This window comes from Lagopus leucura, unplaced genomic scaffold (assembly GCF_019238085.1).
Source record: "Lagopus leucura isolate 7727_CA_CO unplaced genomic scaffold, USGS_WTPT01 227-12_obj-0_obj, whole genome shotgun sequence".
Classification (NCBI taxonomy): Eukaryota; Metazoa; Chordata; class Aves; order Galliformes; family Phasianidae; genus Lagopus; species Lagopus leucura.
The window spans coordinates 1-17,588 of record NW_024966863.1 but is presented as its reverse complement, the minus strand read 5'-3'; the positions used below and the strand labels follow the sequence as shown (position 1 = coordinate 17,588).

General features: G+C 59.6%; 2 protein-coding genes across 3 annotated transcripts; both read left to right on the top strand.

Moving 5' to 3' along the window:
* Positions 1-768: 768 nt before the first annotated feature.
* LOC122192833 (zinc finger protein 777-like) lies at positions 769-6,627 on the top strand. Its single transcript, XM_042893498.1, has 5 exons — positions 769-1,167; positions 2,089-2,215; positions 2,687-2,800; positions 3,465-3,719; positions 5,188-6,627. Exons 1-5 carry the CDS (start codon positions 790-792, stop codon positions 6,273-6,275), a joined length of 1,962 nt encoding a protein of 653 aa, XP_042749432.1. The 5' UTR covers positions 769-789; the 3' UTR covers positions 6,276-6,627.
* Positions 6,628-9,052: 2,425 nt separating this feature from the next.
* Positions 9,053-14,320, top strand: LOC122192834 (E3 ubiquitin-protein ligase TRIM7-like). Of its 2 annotated transcripts, XM_042893500.1 has the most exons (7): positions 9,053-9,472; positions 11,308-11,394; positions 11,815-12,045; positions 12,177-12,199; positions 12,441-12,556; positions 12,730-12,762; positions 13,657-14,320. In XM_042893500.1, exons 1-7 carry the CDS (start codon positions 9,053-9,055, stop codon positions 14,166-14,168), a joined length of 1,422 nt encoding a protein of 473 aa, XP_042749434.1. In that variant the 3' UTR covers positions 14,169-14,320. The 2 variants fall into 2 exon arrangements, with proteins under 2 accessions (XP_042749434.1, XP_042749433.1); XM_042893499.1 differs by having other exon boundaries at positions 9,391-9,472; positions 11,308-12,045.
* The last annotated feature ends 3,268 nt before the right edge of the window (positions 14,321-17,588 follow it).

Here is a 17,588-nt window from a genome sequence, read left to right as displayed (position 1 = left end):
TCGGGGGCGGCGCCGGGAGGGCCGCGGCGGGGACGGAGCGCCCTTCCCGGAGCGGGGCTGCCCCTCGGGGCCGCCCGCCAGCCCCCGCGGCCCGGTACCGGCGGTCGGGCCCCGCTTGGGTGGTGGGGGGGGCGGTGGGGCCGTCGGGGCCCCCCCCGCTGTCACCGCTCCCCGTTGCGGTCCGCCCTTCCCCCCTCCTCCCCGTGGTCTCTCGGCCGTCTGCCCCCCGTGTCACCTCCCCGTCCCCATGGCGACACGGCCGGCTGACAGCGGCAGACCCCCCCCGGCCTTCATCCCCGGGTGTCACCTCTTTGTCCCCATGGCGACGGGGCTCGGCCGTCCCTTTCCTCTCCTCTTCGTCCCACCGTCACCTCCGTCCCCCTGCCCGTCCCGCGGGACTGCGGGCAGCTCGACGCGAGCAATGTGCGGGGACGGCCCTTCTGCAGTAAGGGTGGTCGGCCCCGGGCCGTGGAGGTCCCCAACCTGCCGATATCTCCATCCTTTGAGTGCCCCCAACCTCTGGCGGTCTCCAGCCCAGGGGATCCCCAGCCTTTTGGGGTTCCCGGCCGATGGCTGCCCTCACCCCATGGGATTCCCCAACCCTCGGTGTTCCCATCCTATTGAGACCCACCCTGAGGGTCCCCAACCTTTGGGTGCCCTCCAGCCCAGGGGTTCCTCAGACTCTCTCAGCGCCGTTCCCAACCTGTGGGGTACGTCCAGGTATGTCCCCAAGGTTGCAGGCATCCTGCTGACACCCACACCCCCTCCCTGCAGGTTCCGGAGCTGGGGATGCGGCCGCGCTGCCCCTCACCCTTCCAGCCGCGCGCCGGCCCTGAGCGCACCTCCGAGCGCGAGACACAGACGGCAGAGCTGTCCCTGACCGTGGTGACGGCCGTGCAGGCGGTGGAGAGGAAGGTGGACTCCCATGCCACCCGACTGCTGGACCTGGAGGGCCGCACCGGGGTGGCCGAGAAGAAGCTGATCGATTGTGAGAAGACGGCGACGGAGCTGGGGAACCAGCTGGAGAGCAAATGTGCAGCCCTGGGCACCCTCATCCAGGAGTACGGGCTGCTGCAGCGGCGCCTGGAGAACATGGAGAACCTGCTGAAGAACAGGAACTTCTGGATCCTGCGGCTGCCCCCCGGCAGGAAGGGAGAGGTCCCCAAGGTAACGGAGCCTGGGCTGTGGAGAGGGCAGGGAGCTGCTGTGCCCTGAGTCCTCCTCGAGGTGGGGCAGAGATGGGGAGGACAGCTGTGAGCAGAGCTGCTCCCCATTGGGAGCGGGGGGGGCGCAGGCACTGCCTGAACTTCTTGGTACCCTCTGATGGGAGATCCTTAGAACTAAGGTGGAATTGAGGGAGGAGGTTTCGTCTCCAGCTCACACGGCTGCGCTGCAGCCATTCACTCCTCAGCACACTTGGAGTCCAAACCAAGGAACCGTGGAGATTTGGCAGCGCTCTCATTGCCTCTGTTTGGTGCTGGATCTGCAGCTCTGTTTGGCACCATATGGTGCTGGATCCCCAGCTCTCACACTGTGTGCTGCTGGATCCCCAGCTCTGTTTGGTGTTGTATGGTGCTGGATTTCCAGCTGTGTTGGGCGCTGTTTGGTTCTGGATCCCCAGCCGGTGATGCTGGTACCCAGGGAAGGAGCACACGATGGAGACCTGCGGGAGGGCAGTGCCTGCCCACACTGCCTGGGCTCCAGAACAACAAAAGGCGCCTGCCATGAATATTCATTCATCTCCTCTTTGAAGGGAAAGTTTGCCTTTGGGACTGGAAAATTGAGTGTTTGCACCCCGACCTGTCGGGAGGCAGAGCCAGCATGGTGCTCCTCTCCCAGAGCTCTGCTCCGACTGCATCCTGAATTTATCTGCAGAAATTGTAGCTCAGCAAACAGCCTTAGAAACTGCCGTCCGCTGCTGGGCGATTTGCAGACAATAACGGATGATTCCTCGGGGCCCGGGGAGAGCTTTCCCCGGAGTTTTGGGGTAATTGAATCTGGCCTTACGTCAGCTCATCAGCGGGGATGAGGTCTGGCTGCAGTGCCTGGTTTTACCTCATTTGTCTGAGCAGGTGTTTGTGGTTGCAGGTGCCGGTGACGTTTGACGACGTGTCCGTCTATTTCAACGACAAGGAATGGGAGAAGCTGGAGGAGTGGCAGAAGGAGCTGTACAAGAATGTGATGAAGGGGAACTACGAGTCGCTGATCTCGCTGGGTAAATCCAGGCGCTGCTTCCCAACCTGTGCTGGAGGTTCTGGGCATCCTCCCACTCCTACCAGAAGGAGCCAGACGTCCCATTTTAAAAGGAGACTTAAAAACACAGGGGGAGGTTTCCAGTCCTGCTCTGTTGCTGCTGTGTAGGGTCACCTCTTCCGAAATGCCCGCTTTGTTCTGGCCCTGTCCCACAGAGCCCTCCTGGGCTCCCCCTGAGCTGTTGCCCACCCTGCAGTTGTTGCAGGGGCTTCCCCCCATCCTCTGGGTCTGCTGCTGGTGCTGGCCTGGGGGAAAAGCAAATAGGCCAACGCAGTGTTAGCTGTGATCTTCTGGGGCTTTGTGTGTTGGAGCTGTAAGAAGTGACCGCTCTGGGGCCAGAGATAAAACATTTTGGGTTTGAGGAGAGCCGGGAAATGGGGCATTTCTGCGTCCCTCTCTAGTAACCCCCCTCCATTCCTCTGTCTCTCAACAGACTATGCAATTTCCAAACCCGGTGTTTTGTCCCAGATCGAGCAGGGAGAGGAACCGCGGGTCAGGAATGAGCAGGACTTGGAGGAGAGCGAGATGATGAGCGATGCCACCGCAGGTGAGGCGGCCGTGGGGGGCTGGAGCCCATCCACCCCACCACAGGCAGGACGGGGCTGCGCTCAGGGCTTTGTTGCTGGGAGCTGTGGCAGGGTTGATCAGGAGGAGGAAAGGTTTGGCTGCTGGGGGATTTGACGTCCAGGTATGGCTCAGCACATGAAGCAGGGCAGGCAGAGCCCGGAGTCGGGGAGCCGTCAGTGTGGGGAGCGTTGCAGTCAGAGCACGTCCTCAGGCTGTGTGGGGAGAAAGGAGAGGCAGCTCAGCTCCCGCTGCAGCCATCTGAGGGATCCACAGCCTTCCACAACCTGCTCTGCCCATTGCAGGACAGACCTGCAGGGAGGGGGACATCTGGGAGGTGGTGGGCTGTGTCACTCTCACCTTCTGCCCGCGATCTTGGTCTGGAAAAAGCTTGATGTTAAATGAGAAAATGCCCCAGCCTGGGGTTTGTGCTGGCTGAGGGTGCTGGGCAGAGGACACAGAGTGCTCAGAGCCAGTGGGGTGATTCAGGAGCACTGTGTGCAGCGTTCACGGTGGGACTGAGCGAGGGGCAGGGGCACACCGTGCACCCAGGTGGGCACAGCAGCGGGGACGGCCCTGTGGGAAGCAATCAGGGGCTGCTGGGATCCCTGGGGATGACTGCTGGTGTGCATCTCTCCTTGCTGCAGCTGGAATCAGAGTCGTGATCAAAACAGAGGAGCTGCTTCCAGAGGACAGCCCCGAGAACCCAGAGCTGCACGGCATGTCAGGGCAATCGGAGGGCAGCTTCCAGAGCCCAGATGAGGAGGCTGCCTGCGAGAGCCCCTATGGCTCCGTGTCCCCTCCCCGAGAGCTGCCGGGCACCAGCCTGGGTGACCCTTCTGAGTACGTCGGGGACTACAGCGAGATCCAGAGGGTCATCGTGCACCACGGGAGCTGCACAGGTGAGGGGTGCAGGGGTCTGGGAGGAGACACGCACCCAGTGAGTGTGGCCTGGGAGCTGCTGAGCTGCACCGTGGTGGGGATGCAGTGTCCCCAGCACAGCCCTGGGGCTCCCTTTGTGAGCAGCCTTTACCCATGGAGCTGGAAAGGGAGCAAAGCCAAGGGCTTGGGGTGGGGGAAGGCACTGGAGCTGCAGGAATGAGAATGGGGTTTAAGAGAGTCATTTATACACATGCAGGGAGTGAGCAAACTCTGGAGAGAAGAGATGGAAAGGGACCAGAGTCTGATGGAAAGGCACAAAGGGTGTGAGCCCCACTGAGGGGCAAAACTTGCAGTGTGGGTTTGTGTCCCTGCCCACGTGGGCGCATGGGGCAGTGTGGAGGACAGGAATGAGGGCAGCCAGACTGCAATGTGTGCGCTGTAGGGAGGGTGGGTGCAGTGAGGTTGGGGGTGGAGAGAAGTGGAGGTCTGGACAAAGTCCTCCCCTGCTCAGCTGGGTGTGGGACGGGCACAGTGGGCAGCTGCTGCCACCGTGTTGGGGGGCACTGGGGGTGTGGAGAAGATGGACCCTCTGCCTTTTGGTGGTGTTAAGATGGAGAGAGCTGCTGAGAGCAGTAGAGCTGAGGCCCTCCTGAGCTCTGTATCTCAGCCCCAAGCTCTGTGCTCAGGGCCAGCAGCAGGTGGGCAGCAGGGAGGAGAACAGCAGCAGCCCTGGAGGATCACAGAACCATAGAACAGCCTGGGTTGCAAAGGAGCACAGCGCTCATCCAGTTCCAACCCCTGCTGTGTGCAGGTCGCCAACCAGCAGCCCAGGCTGCCCAGAGCCACATCCAGCCTGGCCTTGAATGCCTGCAGGGATGGGGCATCCACAGCCTCCTTGTGCAACCTGTTCCAGTGCCTCACCGCCCTCTGGCTCAAAAACGTCCTCCTAATACCCAACCTAAGTGCTGCCGCTGGGGGAGCAGCTCCTTGGGAATGCTTGTTCTCCATCTGTATGTGTCGGAGGGGAGTGCTGTGCCTCTGAAACAGCCTGGTGCTGGTCACTTCTGTTGAGAAACCTGTCTGTCCTTCCTGTGGAGCCTCTCCTGGAACTCAGGGTCCACTGAGGGTGACAATGTAGGGCACACCATGTGTCACCCAACAAACTAAGCTGTGGGGAAAACCAAAAGCGGTGTCAGTGACACCAGTGGGGGCCCGCTGCCGTCGGCCATTCTGCACATCCCATCCTTTGGGAAGGACGGTGGCCCTGGGAAGCCGAAGGAGGGGATGGTGCTGGGCTGAGCACTCAGAGCCAGAGGCCGAGTGGCAGCTTCTCTGTTCTCCCTTGCTTGCCGCCTTACTGCCAGCAGGAGCTGCTCGTGTTGGAGGGCAGATAGGGGCTGCAGAGTCCCTTTGGCAGCTCCTAGTGCTCTGAACCCCAGCCGTGTCCCACCTGCAGGGCCGTAACACTGTTCTGCTTTCTCCTGGCAGAGGATGGCATCGTGATCAAGACGGAGGAGGAGGAGGAGGACGACGTGGACGAGCCGTGCTCCATGTTCTCGGGCCGCAGCGATCCTCCGGCGTTCCCCAGCCACGAGGCCGGGCTGGGCTGCGAGGCGCAGTGCAGCTCCAAGGCGGCTCCCCGCAGCCTGGCGGCCGCCCGCACGCACAAAACACCGTCCTGCGAGAGGGATGCGGGCGAGATGAAGCCGGCCACGGCCCAGCAGCAGCGCAACCGCACCAGGGAGCGGCCCTACATCTGCCCCGAGTGCGGGAAGAGCTTCATGCTGAAGATCAACTTCGTGATCCACCAACGCAACCACCTCAAGGAGGGCCCCTACGAGTGCCACGAGTGCGACCTCAGCTTCCGCAACAAGCAGCAGTTCCTGCTGCACCAGCGCAGCCACACGCGCCGCGGCGTCGGGGTCCCGCGACGTCCCGAGCACGGCCTCAAAGCCCCGGCGCGGCCGCCGGCCCCGGGGAAGCCCTACAAGTGCTCGGAGTGCGAGAGCAGCTTCAGCCACAAGTCCAGCCTCAGCAAACATCAGATCACCCACGTCGGGGAGCGGCCCTTCACCTGCGGGGAGTGCCGGCGCAGCTTCCGCCTGCAGATCAGCCTCATCATGCACCAGCGGATCCACGCCGGCAAGAACGAGATGGCCTTCCTGTGCCCGCAGTGCGGGAAGAACTTCACGCGGCCCTCCCACCTGCTGCGGCACCAGCGGACTCACACCGGCGAGCGGCCCTTCCAGTGCAGCCAGTGCGAGAAGACCTTCAGCGAGAAGTCCAAGCTCACCAACCACTACCGCATCCACACCCGCGAGCGCCCGCACGCCTGCGCCGTCTGCGGGAAGGGCTTCATCCGCAAGCACCACCTCCTGGAGCACCAACGCATCCACACGGGAGAGCGGCCCTACCACTGCACCGAGTGCGGCAAGAACTTCACGCAGAAGCACCACCTCCTGGAGCACCAGCGGGCGCACACCGGCGAGCGGCCGTACCCCTGCACCGAGTGCACCAAGTGCTTCCGCTACAAGCAGTCCCTCAAGTACCACCTGAGGACGCACGTGGGAGAGTGAGGGCTGCCGCGGCCCCTCCGCCCCTCCTCCGCCGTCTCTCCCTCCCCCCACCCCGGCTCAGGGCATGGACAGCACTCGGAAGCTTTGTGGTAGCGCCGCTGCTCTGCTGGAGGCGGCTCGGCTGATGGGAAATAAATTAATGAGTTAAAGCAAGCGCCGCGCGGCAGAATTCAAAGATTATATATATATAAAATTAACAGAAGCAGCTGATTTAGGGAGAATCCTCACCGTTAGAGAAAAAAAACAACAACAAAGGAGAGAAAGCTGTACAGGGTGTTTTGCTGGAGTAGGACTCTTAACTGCTTTTTAAATCTACTGTTTGGTTTTTTAATAAATGTGGAGGAACTTTTAATTGGATATTTTTCCCCCAGAGGGTGGTGAGGCACTGGCACAGGCTGCCCAAGGAGGCTGTGGATGCCCCATCCCTGCAGGCATTCAAGGCCAGGCTGGATGTGGCTCTGGGCAGCCTGGGCTGCTGGTTGGTGACCTGCACACAGCAGGGGTTGCAATGAGATGAGCATCGTGCTCCTTTGCAACCCACACCATTCTATGATTCTATTATTCTATGGTAAGAAAACCAATGATCTACATCTGTTCTTCCCATGCTCTGCTGGCAGCTGTGGCACAGAGCTCTGCCAGGGGCTCTGCCCATCCCTGGTGGGATGAGGAGGGTCTCTGTCTGATGAGAAGCACTGAGAGGTGCCTGCCCAGCTCTGGGGGCTGCACTGCGCTCATGGATGATGCCATAGAATAAAATAGGAGTTGCAGCTGAAGGACGTGGTTGTGGCAGGGCCTGGCTCCTCCCAGCACTCGTCGCCGGCCATCCGTCCTTCCAGCACGGTTCCAGCAGGCACTGACCCAGTCCTGCTGCTATGGGAGCTGCGTGGCAGCACGGGATGCAACTCTGTTCCTGGTTCCAGAGCCTTGGCCCCAGGGTGCACTGTGCAGGGACACCCCTGTGTGTGGGCAGCCCTGGCGGGGCCCTTTGCCCCTCCTCCAGTCCCCATGTTTGTGGCGGTGCAGGGCTCCTGGCTGCTGTAGGGTCACATCTCGTGTTGGCATCAGTGAACAGAGTGAGCACGGGATGAAGCCACCAGGGTTTATTAGCATGGATCCCAGCTCCCAGTGGTCTCCATTTTGACTTCGGAGGGGAAAAAAGAATTTGGAGTCAGCTGCCTGCCCGGTCATTTCCAGCCCCAGTGTCCTATTGAAGCCCTGGCTGCCACCAATAGGGCAGCATCCCCATTTCTCCCCACACGTTGATGGGTTCTGCTGGTTTTTGTGCAGCCTGGCCCATGCTGGGCTCTGGCTAAGCTGTGCTCTGCTCAGCCCAGCGCTGCACAGCAGCAACCCCTCGCTGCTCAGACCCAGCTCAGCTCCACTGCCCCCATTGCAGCAGTCAGGAGTGCTGGTTTTACCCCCACAGAAACACGCAGAGCTCCACGGAGAGGCAGTGGTGCACACACACACAACCACGTGTGAGCACACACATGCGTGCACACATACAGGCGTGTGCTGACATCACGGGCTCAGCAGTGCACACATGCACACACAGTCACGTGCAAACAGGACACAGAATGTCCTGAGCTGGAAGGGAGCCACGAGAATGGCTGAGCTCACCTGACTGCACACAGCATGTGCACAGACTCAGGGAAACACATGTATGTCAATGCACACACGTGCACACACACACACGTTGCACATTTGCATACATACAAACATTCACATGCACTCATGCACATAAGCAGTTCGAACCTGCATGTGCTGATGAAAAGGCACACAGCTATACACACACGCACACATGCATGCAGTACACAGATGCACACAGTGATCCATGTGCAGATGCACAACACAAAGCACTCAGTGCAACACAAATGCACATGCATGTCTGTGCCAACACAAAGGCATACAGGCATGCACACAAATGCACACATGCACACATGTGCACACATGCACACGTGCACACACAGATGTGCACTGAAATCCATGCCCACACCAAAATGGACATACGGACATCCCCAGCCCCACAGCCACATTCATGTACATGGGTGCACATGTAGTCAGAGGCAGACGTGCATTTGCACACACAGACACACACACACATGCACTGACATCCATCCCCGTGCCAACATGGACGGACATACAGACACACAGACATCCCTGTGCCCACATGAGGACATACAGATGCACACATGTGGAGGCACACACACATGTACACACACACATGTACATGCACACAGATGTGCACATGCACATGCACATACACAGATGTTCACATACACATGGAAGTACACACACACAGACACACACATGCACACACACATGCACACACGTCCACACACGTCCACACATATGTCCACACATGTACACACACATGTAGACACACATGTAGACACACACGTAAACACCCATGCACACACATGTACACACACATGCACACACATGTACACTCACATGTACACACACATGCACGTACAGACACGCACACACACATGTACACACACATGCACACACACACACGCACACACACCTTGCACAGCACGCACTCAGCGCTATGTGAGCACACGGACGCTCCAGCAGCACGGAGCTCAGCCCGGAGCTCAGCCCGGCTCCGTCCCGTCGCAGCCCTGCGATTTGACGGCAGCTGCACAAGCCGGACCCCCCACTTCTCCTCCCACCTCCCCACATCTTCCCCCACCCCCCCTCCCCAGCACAGCCCCCGCTTCCCCGCCCCGCGGCGGTTCCGCCCCGCCCCCCGTCCTGCCGCCGGCCCCGCCATGGCGCGGGCGCTGCGGGCGCTGGGCGAGCAGCTGCAGGCCGAGGCCACGTGCCCGCTGTGCCTGGAGCTCTTCTCCCAGCCCGTGCTCACCGCCTGCGGCCACAGCCTGTGCTCGGCCTGCGCTCGGCTCCTGCTGGGCTCCCCGCCGCGCCCCGCCGCCTGCCCGCAGTGCCGCGCCGCCGTGGAGCCCGGCTCGCTGCGGCCCAACTTCCCGCTGGGCGCCGTGGCCGAGCTGGCGGCCGCCGTGGAGGAGGCGGTGGGGGAAGAAGCGAAGCGGCCGCGCTGCCCCGAGCACGGCGAGGTTTTGGAGCTCTTCTGCCACAGCTGCTTTCGGGCGCTGTGCCCGCGGTGCCCCCGGGAGGCTCCGCGCTGCCGGCATCGAGCCCGGCCGGCGGAGGAGGCCGCGACGATAATGAGGGTAGGGGGACGGGAAGGGGGGTCGGGGGGGGTAACCCGGTATGGGGTTCCACCCCGTGGAGCCGGGGCAGCTCCAGCTGTAGGTGCGCGGGTCGGGGTCCCCCCTGGGCACGGAGCCGGGGTGCCTCTAGCGCTGGAGGCACAGGCTGGGGACCCCTGTGGGCGTGGGTGAGGGTCTGTGCTGAGCGCGGAGCTGGCCCCCCCCCCCAGGCACAGGTTGGGGTGCCCTCAAGGCACAGATCTGGGGGTCCTTTCAGGCCAAAATGTGGATCTGGGCCTTCTCTGGGCATGGGGGCGCAGGCCGGGGGTCCCCTCTAGGGGCTGGTTGGGGTGTCTTCCAGACGTGGAGCTGGGGTCCCTTCTGGGTACAGGGACATGGCTCAGGGTCCCCTCTAGGCACAGATTTGGGGTCTCTTTCAGGCATAAATATGGGCCCCATTGAAGCACAGGCCTGGATCCCAGGAACAGGTTAGGGTCCCCTCTATGTATAGATCTGGGTTCCCTTCAGGCACAGATCAGGGTCCCGTCTGGGCACAGGTTCTTGTCCCACTGGGCACAGATAATGGGGCTCAATTCAGGTACAGATCTGGATCCCTTCTCAGCACAGGTTGGGGTCTCTTCCAGGCATGGAGCTGAGGGTCCCATCTGGCACAGGGGAATATAATGAGGTCCCCTCTAAGAACTGATCTGTGGCCCCATCCAGGCAGAGGTCTGGGATCCTACCTATGCACAAATTTGAGTCCCCTCTGGGCACGGGTCAGGGTCCTTCTTGGGCATGGGTCAAGGTTCTCTCCATGTAGAAGCTGAGGTCTCCTCTGTGTGTGGGTTGGGGTTTCTGCCAGGCGTGGAGCTGGGATCCCCCCTAGGCACAGGAGCACAGGTTGGGGTCCCCTCGAGGCATGGATTTGGTGTCCCTTTCAGGCACAACTTTGGGTCCCATCTACACACAGATCTGTGTAGCCAGTGGGCACAGGTCAGGATGTGCTCTGAGCGCTGGCTGGGGTCCCCACTGGTCACAAGCATGTCCCCTCTGGGCACAAGTTGAGATCTCTTCCAGGTGTGGAGCTGGGGTCCCCTCTGGGCACAGATTTTGGGTCCATTTCAGTCACAAATATGGATCCTACCTAGGTGTAGCTCTGGGCTCCTGCTGGGCTTTGTCTTGGGGCTCTTTTTGGACATGTGTCTGAATCTGTTCAAGGCACAGATCTGGGGTCCATCTCCACACGGCTGGAGGTTCCCCCTGGGGCAAGGATGGAGGCCCATCCCCAGCTGCATGCTGGCTCCCAGCTGGCCCTGGGCTGTACTCCATGGCCCTGCTCCTCTGCTGGGGCTAACAGTTCTCCTGCCTCTTCCCTCTGCCTCCTCACCTCCCCCAGCCCCTCTCACCCACCTGCAGCCCCTGAGCTCCCCAGCGCCCCATATGTCAGTAAGGCACTTCTATGTCACTCCAGAGAATTTAGGAGCACATCTGAGACACAGCTCTGCTGTTGCTCCAAACCTCTTCCCACAAATCCTGCTTCCAACACCAAAAGTTGTTTTTTCCTAATTAAAAATACCCACAAACATCAGGGTTTCCACATGACGCCGTTCCAGACGCAGCTCTGGCCAAAGCAGCTGCGTGCCAGGTGCTTTGCAGCCGTGCATGGTGTGCTTGGGGTGAGCTGGAGGCTGGCACTGAGCTCAGCATTTCCCCTTGGGGTGAACTCACAAATACACCGCACTCACCCCACGCTGCACAGCCGTGTTGTCTCCATAGGGCTGTTGGGTGTCACCGTTCTGCAAACGTAATGCTCCGAGTGCTGAAAGGATTTGCTTTTTCCTTTTTTTTTTCTCCAGGAAACACTCCAGAGCAATCTGGCATTTCTAGAGAAAGAGAAGGAAGAGTTTAATCCCGAAGGAGAAACCAGAAGTAATGTGCTGATGGTGTGTGCCCATCACTGCCCTGCGCTCCCTGCCCGCTCACCCACCTCTTTGGGGGTGCAGCCCTTCTCCCCATTCATACTTACCTCCTTCTCCAGAACAGCACTGCTGTTTCCTCTCTCCCACCCTGTCCATCCTTCTATATGTCAGTCCCATATCTCCTTCCTGGTGTCCATCCCATATTTCCTTCCTTATGTCCATCCCATATCCCCTTCCATACGTCTGTCCCATCCATCCTGCTCCTCCTTCCGCTCATCCATCCTGTATATTTTTCCATATACCCATCTCCTATGTCCTGCCATCTGTCCATCCCATATAACCTTCTGTACATCCACCCTTTTCCCTCCCAGCCTCTGTCTCCTCGCTGTGACCCCCGTCCCCTCCCCGCAGCAGACGGGGTGCTCAGGGCCGGGTGTCTCACAGGGGACGGTGGCCTCAGAGCAGCAGAAGCTTTGTGCTGCCTTTGAGCAGCTGCAGCAGTTTCTGAAGGAGCAGGAGGGCACACTGCTGGCCCAGCTCGATGAGGCACACGAGAGGCTCACTGAGCAGCACCAAGAGTACGTCTGCCGTGTTTCAGAAAGGAGGACGCTGCTGGAGGAGCTGGTTGTGGAGATCCAGAAGAAACGTGACCAGCCGGCAGTTGAGTTCCTGACGGTGAGGCTGTGGTTGAGCTGAGGGATTTGGGTGACAAATCCCGGTGTCAAGCTGCTCCCCATCACTGTGCTACGTGCTGGAACTCAGCTCCGCAGTGCTGTAAGCCCTGACTGATGCTTTCTCTCTCCCAGGATATTGCTGGCATTCTGGACAGGTAAGAACTGTGCAGAGCACTGGGCAGGTGCTTGGAAACCTGCTGGATGCTGAGCAGCAGCTGCCAGGAGGAGGTGGTTTTGCCCCGCTAAGTAGTTAGGACCTAAGTGTGATGTGTCGGTGCCTGGGACGCACTGTGACCGCAGCCAGGCCCTGGGGAGTTGGGTGACATCTGTCCTCTCCGTTGTGCCCATTTCCCTCCTGGCTCTGGATGTGGGCTCCCTGCAGGCTGTCTCCCCCAGGTGCATGGAAGCGAAGCTCCCTGTCCCAGAGCCGGTCTCCCCAGAGCTGCAGAGGACAGTCAGCAACCTGTGCAAGACGAGCGAGCAGGTCCAGGCCGTGCTGGGTGACTTCAGAGGTAAAAAGTCAGCGAGCGATGCTGGATTTGCAGCCATGGTCCCAGTGGGCTCCAGGCTGAGGCAGCTCCCAGATGGGCACCGCTGGAGCTCGGGGCTGCAGGAGCTGGGGGTGGGCTCTGCTTCTGACCCACACTTCCCAGAGCCCTCATGCATCTCCCTTTCCTTCCTGCAGTGAACCTGCTGAGCAAGTTGGACTCAGAAAGAGGTAAGTTTGCTCAAGCTGGTGGGACAAATGAGAGAAAAACATTCCTGAAATATTTACTTGCCTCCTTAGGGCAGTGGTGGGTTCAAGGCACAACATCTAAATGCAATGGCCACCTAAAGCCGGGCCTCTTGCTTTTGCCTGCTGTACAAACTCAGGTCAGCCCTGTGCCAGAAACCACCCCGAGGTGCCCAACACCAAATGACAGCTGGGCTGCGCTGGCTTGAGAGATCTTTTCATTCTTGTGCCATGATCTGGAAGACTTGTGGGCCTATGCATACCCTGGGCCAACTTTTAGGCACAGATTGGAAAAGCCTTGTGAGCAATCCCAGCAGCATGGTGAGGTTTGGGGCTGTTGTGTTCTGGTTGAAGCCATTTGCAGCCTGGCTGCTCCCTGCCCTCAGCATTGCAGATGATGAGTCTCAGTTTCCCCTGCACTGGGGTTTGGGATACAAGGCTCCAGGGCTCAGTGGAGGGCCTGAGGTCGTGGCACTGAGTGTTGACACCTCTGAGGCCCAGGGTGACGTTCCATGTGGTCACGCAGCTCTGCAGGGAGGTGGCCTGGGTGCTCCCCAGAGCAGGGCTAGGAGCAGCAGAGCTCCCCATCGCAGCAACCAGACCTGCCTGGCACAGCACTGCCTTGCAGCCTTACTCTGGGAAGCAGAGCAGCTCTGTCATGCTTAGACCTGGCTCTGTTCCTCTTGTGGGACTGACGGGGAGAGCAGCAGGTGCGCCGTGCCCCATGTCTGTGCCCCCTGAGGAAGCTGTGGGTGCTGCATTTGTGGTGGGTCGTGGTTCGATGCTGTACTCGTAGGACCTGTCCCAGCCCAATGGAAGAGGAAGGAAAGGCTGGTTTCTCAGCAGGCAGCAGGCTGATTCTTCTCTGTTGTGCATTAGTGAAGGTGTTGCTGGACCTCGAGACAGCAAGCCCGTACCTGACCATCTCAAGTGACTGCAGAACCCTGCAGATAGCAGAAGGACAGCAGGACCTCCCTGACACTCCCAAGAGGTTTACGGGCACCGCCAGCGTGCTGGGATCTGAGGGCTTCACGGCTGGGAGGCACTACTGGGAGCTGGAGGTTGGGGATGGGAACAACTGGGCTGTGGGGGTGGCCCTGGAGTCTGTGCAGAGGAAGGAGCCACTCAAGGTGGCTATGGAGAAGATCTGGGCCCTGCGGATGGACTGGGACTGCCGCTACACAATGCTGACCATGCCGCCCACCCCACTGAGCCTGGAGGAAGAACCACGGCGTATCAGGGTCCACCTGGACTATGAGGCTGGGCAAGTAACCTTCTACAACGCTGACAACATGCGACAGATCCTGCAGTTCAAAGTCTCCTTCAGCGAGAAGGTCTTCCCTTACTTCTGGCTCTGGCTGCCAGGAACCTACATCAAGCTGTGCTCCTGATGGAGTCGGTCACCCCTGCTCCCCTGCCCACATCTGGGTTGATGAGCATGGGGATGGCACAGCATCCATGCAAACTCACTGCACCTCTGCCCTGGTCGTTGCTGCACTTCCTCCTGCTGAGTCCTTCAGAGCATTAAAATCATAGAATTGTAGAATCCCAGCATGGTTTGAGTTGGAAGGGATCTCTAAAGGCCACCCGGTCCAAATCCCTGCAGCGCACAGGGACGCCCGCAGCTCCACCAGTGCTCCCAGCCCATCCCGTCTGTGGCGCCTGCAGGGACGAGCACCGCGCCTTTGTGCAGCGCCTCAGCACCCCGAGCGTGTGAAGTCCCTCCTCACATCCACGTGAATCTCCCCTTTTGGTTTGCAGCCATTTCCCTTTGTGCCATCCCACAGCCCTGCTGCAGAGCCTGCCCCCTTCCTTCTTACAGCCCCCCAGGGTCTGTGCCCGCTGTGGGCTGCCCAGGTCCCTCTGCTGGTGTGTGCACGGCACGGCTCGGTGTCACGCGCTGCCGAGGGGCCGTTTGTGCTGTTCGTCGCACGCGTCTCCATGGCTCTGAATCTTTCTGCTCCGCCGCCATCTTCCTGCGGGCAGTGCTTGCCGCTTGCTTTCACAAAGATCTCTTTTGACCAGAGGTGACACGGGGAGAGCTCGTTGGCTCGCCAAGGCCCGGTTTTTGCCTTATATTGTGCGAGTTTTTCCTCATCTTCCCTTTTTTTTTATCCTTTCGTGCCGAGTGGGGATGGGGTGAGACGCGTCTCTGAGGCAGAGGACTACATTTCCCAGCATGCGCCGGCGAGGCGGGCAACGCGTTCTCCTGCGGCTGCACGCCGGGAAATGCAGTTCCGCAGCCAGGTCAGTGGGATAACCTCTCCCTATTGGACAAATCGCCTGCCAATCAATAGGGAGTCAGCTCCTCCCTCCTCTCCGATTGATCAGAGGCGGGGAGAGCTGAAGAGAAAAGCCCTCCCTCTCCCCGCGCCGCTCCGAGGAGGCTTCTGATTGGTGGAGAGGCAGTTTGGCGCCAGCGACGGGTAGCGGCCGGGGTCAAAGCGGCGCGGGCTGCGCTGACAGCAGGACGGTCGCGCTCTGCGCTGCTCGGCCCCATGAATCCCGCACCGGCCGCTTCCCGCCGCCGCCTCCCGCACGTCTCTTCGGCTTCCCCCGCCGCCGCGGTCAAGTCTCTCTTTCCCGCCGAGCTCTCGCCGGTCTCAGATCTCCGCCTCACTATGGAGCAGCTGGGACACGGGTTAGTCAGAGCCCACCGAGGCCCTCTTTTACCCCCTCGCCCCTTAACCGGCGCCTCCGGGTTCTCCGCTTCTCCCCTCGGCCCCGGAGCGAAGCCTGCAGGTCCCTCTCCGCCTGCTTACAGCGGCGAGGCCGGCAGGGCTTCCCTCGCAGCCCCGGCCTGGGGCTCTTAACGCTTCGCTCCCCTCCAACGCACGGACAGAAAGGAGCCCTTCCTCCCTGCCCCTCGAGTACCGCGTTCACAACGCCGTATTCCAGCCCCTTCGATTTCCTCCCCAACGGCGCCTCGAGGCCCCGTTTCTCCCTCCTCCAACCTAAGCCCTCGAGGATTTCTTCGGTCCCTAATTCCGCGGCCCAGGGCTCTCCCCGCTCCGTACCCCCTTACGGAGCCTTCGATGAGCCTTTCCCCACCTCCTTTTTCCCCATCCAAACCGAGGCCTCCAGGATCTCAGCAGCCCCCAAACCGAGGCCTGGTGATCCCCCCCCACCCCAAACGGAACACGGGGCAGTTCTTTCCTTGCCGCCCCCAAGTCGAGACCCCGCTCCTCCCGGCCCTCCTCCCAGCCCTACCGTGTCTCTCCTTCCCCTGCTGCTCACAGCACCTCTCGCCCCCCCTCCCTCCCCTCCCGCCCTGCTCTCCTGCCCACACTCGGTGCCGGCCCATTCCCACATCCCCACGTGCCACCATCTTCCCTCGCTCTGCTCTGGCCGTCTCATCTCATCCCACTATGTGGGCGCTTTTCCTGCTCTGCGGTTTGCTTCTCCTGTGGCTCCCTTCTCACTTTGACCTCCTGCTCAGTCCTGAGTGCCCTGCCGGTATTTCTCCTTTGCTGCTTGCTTTTAGATGGTTCTTATTTCTGTATTCAGCCCTGTGATCCTTCCCGCCTTCAGATTCCAGGGATTCCTGCTGAGGATTCCCACCGGGCCCTTCCATGCTGGGTGTTCTGCCCTGTGGCTTTGCACCCCCACCTTGTGCCCTGCTTCATCTTTTGAGTTGATCAGTATGATAAGAGCAGCCCCACTCAGTAGCTTTTCCCCCATTTAAAGGTGATGCAGAGGAATGCTCTGCGTGATGCCTGTATTTTCTGCACCAGGGCTGCCCATGTGTGTGAGCAGTGCGTGCCCACAGTGCTCCTGCACCCAGGAAGTGGGGGGGGCTGCACCCATTGATGTTGGTGGGCAGGGAAGGGCTTGGGCTCAAGTTTGAACTTTAACAACTTCTCTGCTTCAAAAAGCAAACAAACAAACAAAAAAAACCCCCAAAACCGAAACAGGCCAAACCCCCCAGTTCTCAAACTCAAAGCTCGTTTTTTGTATGCGGAACAATCATGAAATCACTGCTGGAGAGGAGGTTACAGTCCTGGGAGAGATAATGGGCTGCTGATAGGGGTGTTCCCAAAGCACAGTTTGGGAGGTGCTGCTGTGCCCCCAGGCACCAATATCACACTCCACAAAGTGGTTTTAGTCCTGAACTTCTATTGCAAGCTGTTATTTTGTTCTATTAAATCCTTTGTTTGTGAAGACACAAGAGCATGAGAGGCTCTGAAACGGTCAGAGAGGAGAAAAAAAACCCCAAAACCTCCTGGTTTGTGTGTTGTGCAGAAGGCTTGGTGGTATGGTGCAAGGTGACTGAAAGGGCCCTCAGTCCTGTGCTGTATGTCTGCTTTCTTGTGCTCCTGTTTTGTATTGCTCACTTAAAAAGCATTTAAAATTCCTTCTTTTACAGTCAGCATGAAAATACTGCACAAGACCTGGGAAACAAGAGTGCCAATGGTTTGCAAAGAACAGTGTCCTCAGAATCAACAGACTCAGGTATGGTGTTCTCAGTGAATCATGAGGAAGGAATGGGAAGCACTGCACTCTCACTTTTCTTACAGTTTTGAATACAGAAATAGTGCTGCCTTTGGTCCCTGCAGCCATTTCTCACCCTCGCACTTGTGGAGGAAGGCAAGCTTGTTTCTGTTGCTCAGCAGACATCCTGCAGCCCATATTTTGGGATGTTTTCTCTTCCAATTGTCCTAGACTGTATTTGCAGTGAGGTTTGCATGGAGGAAAAACTGGTTCTGGCTCCAAAGGGGGCCTGGCAGAGAGAGCATTTCTTTCTGCTTCTTATCACAGAATGCCTTGGGTTGGAAGGGACCTCAAGGATCACGAAGCTCCAACCCCCCACC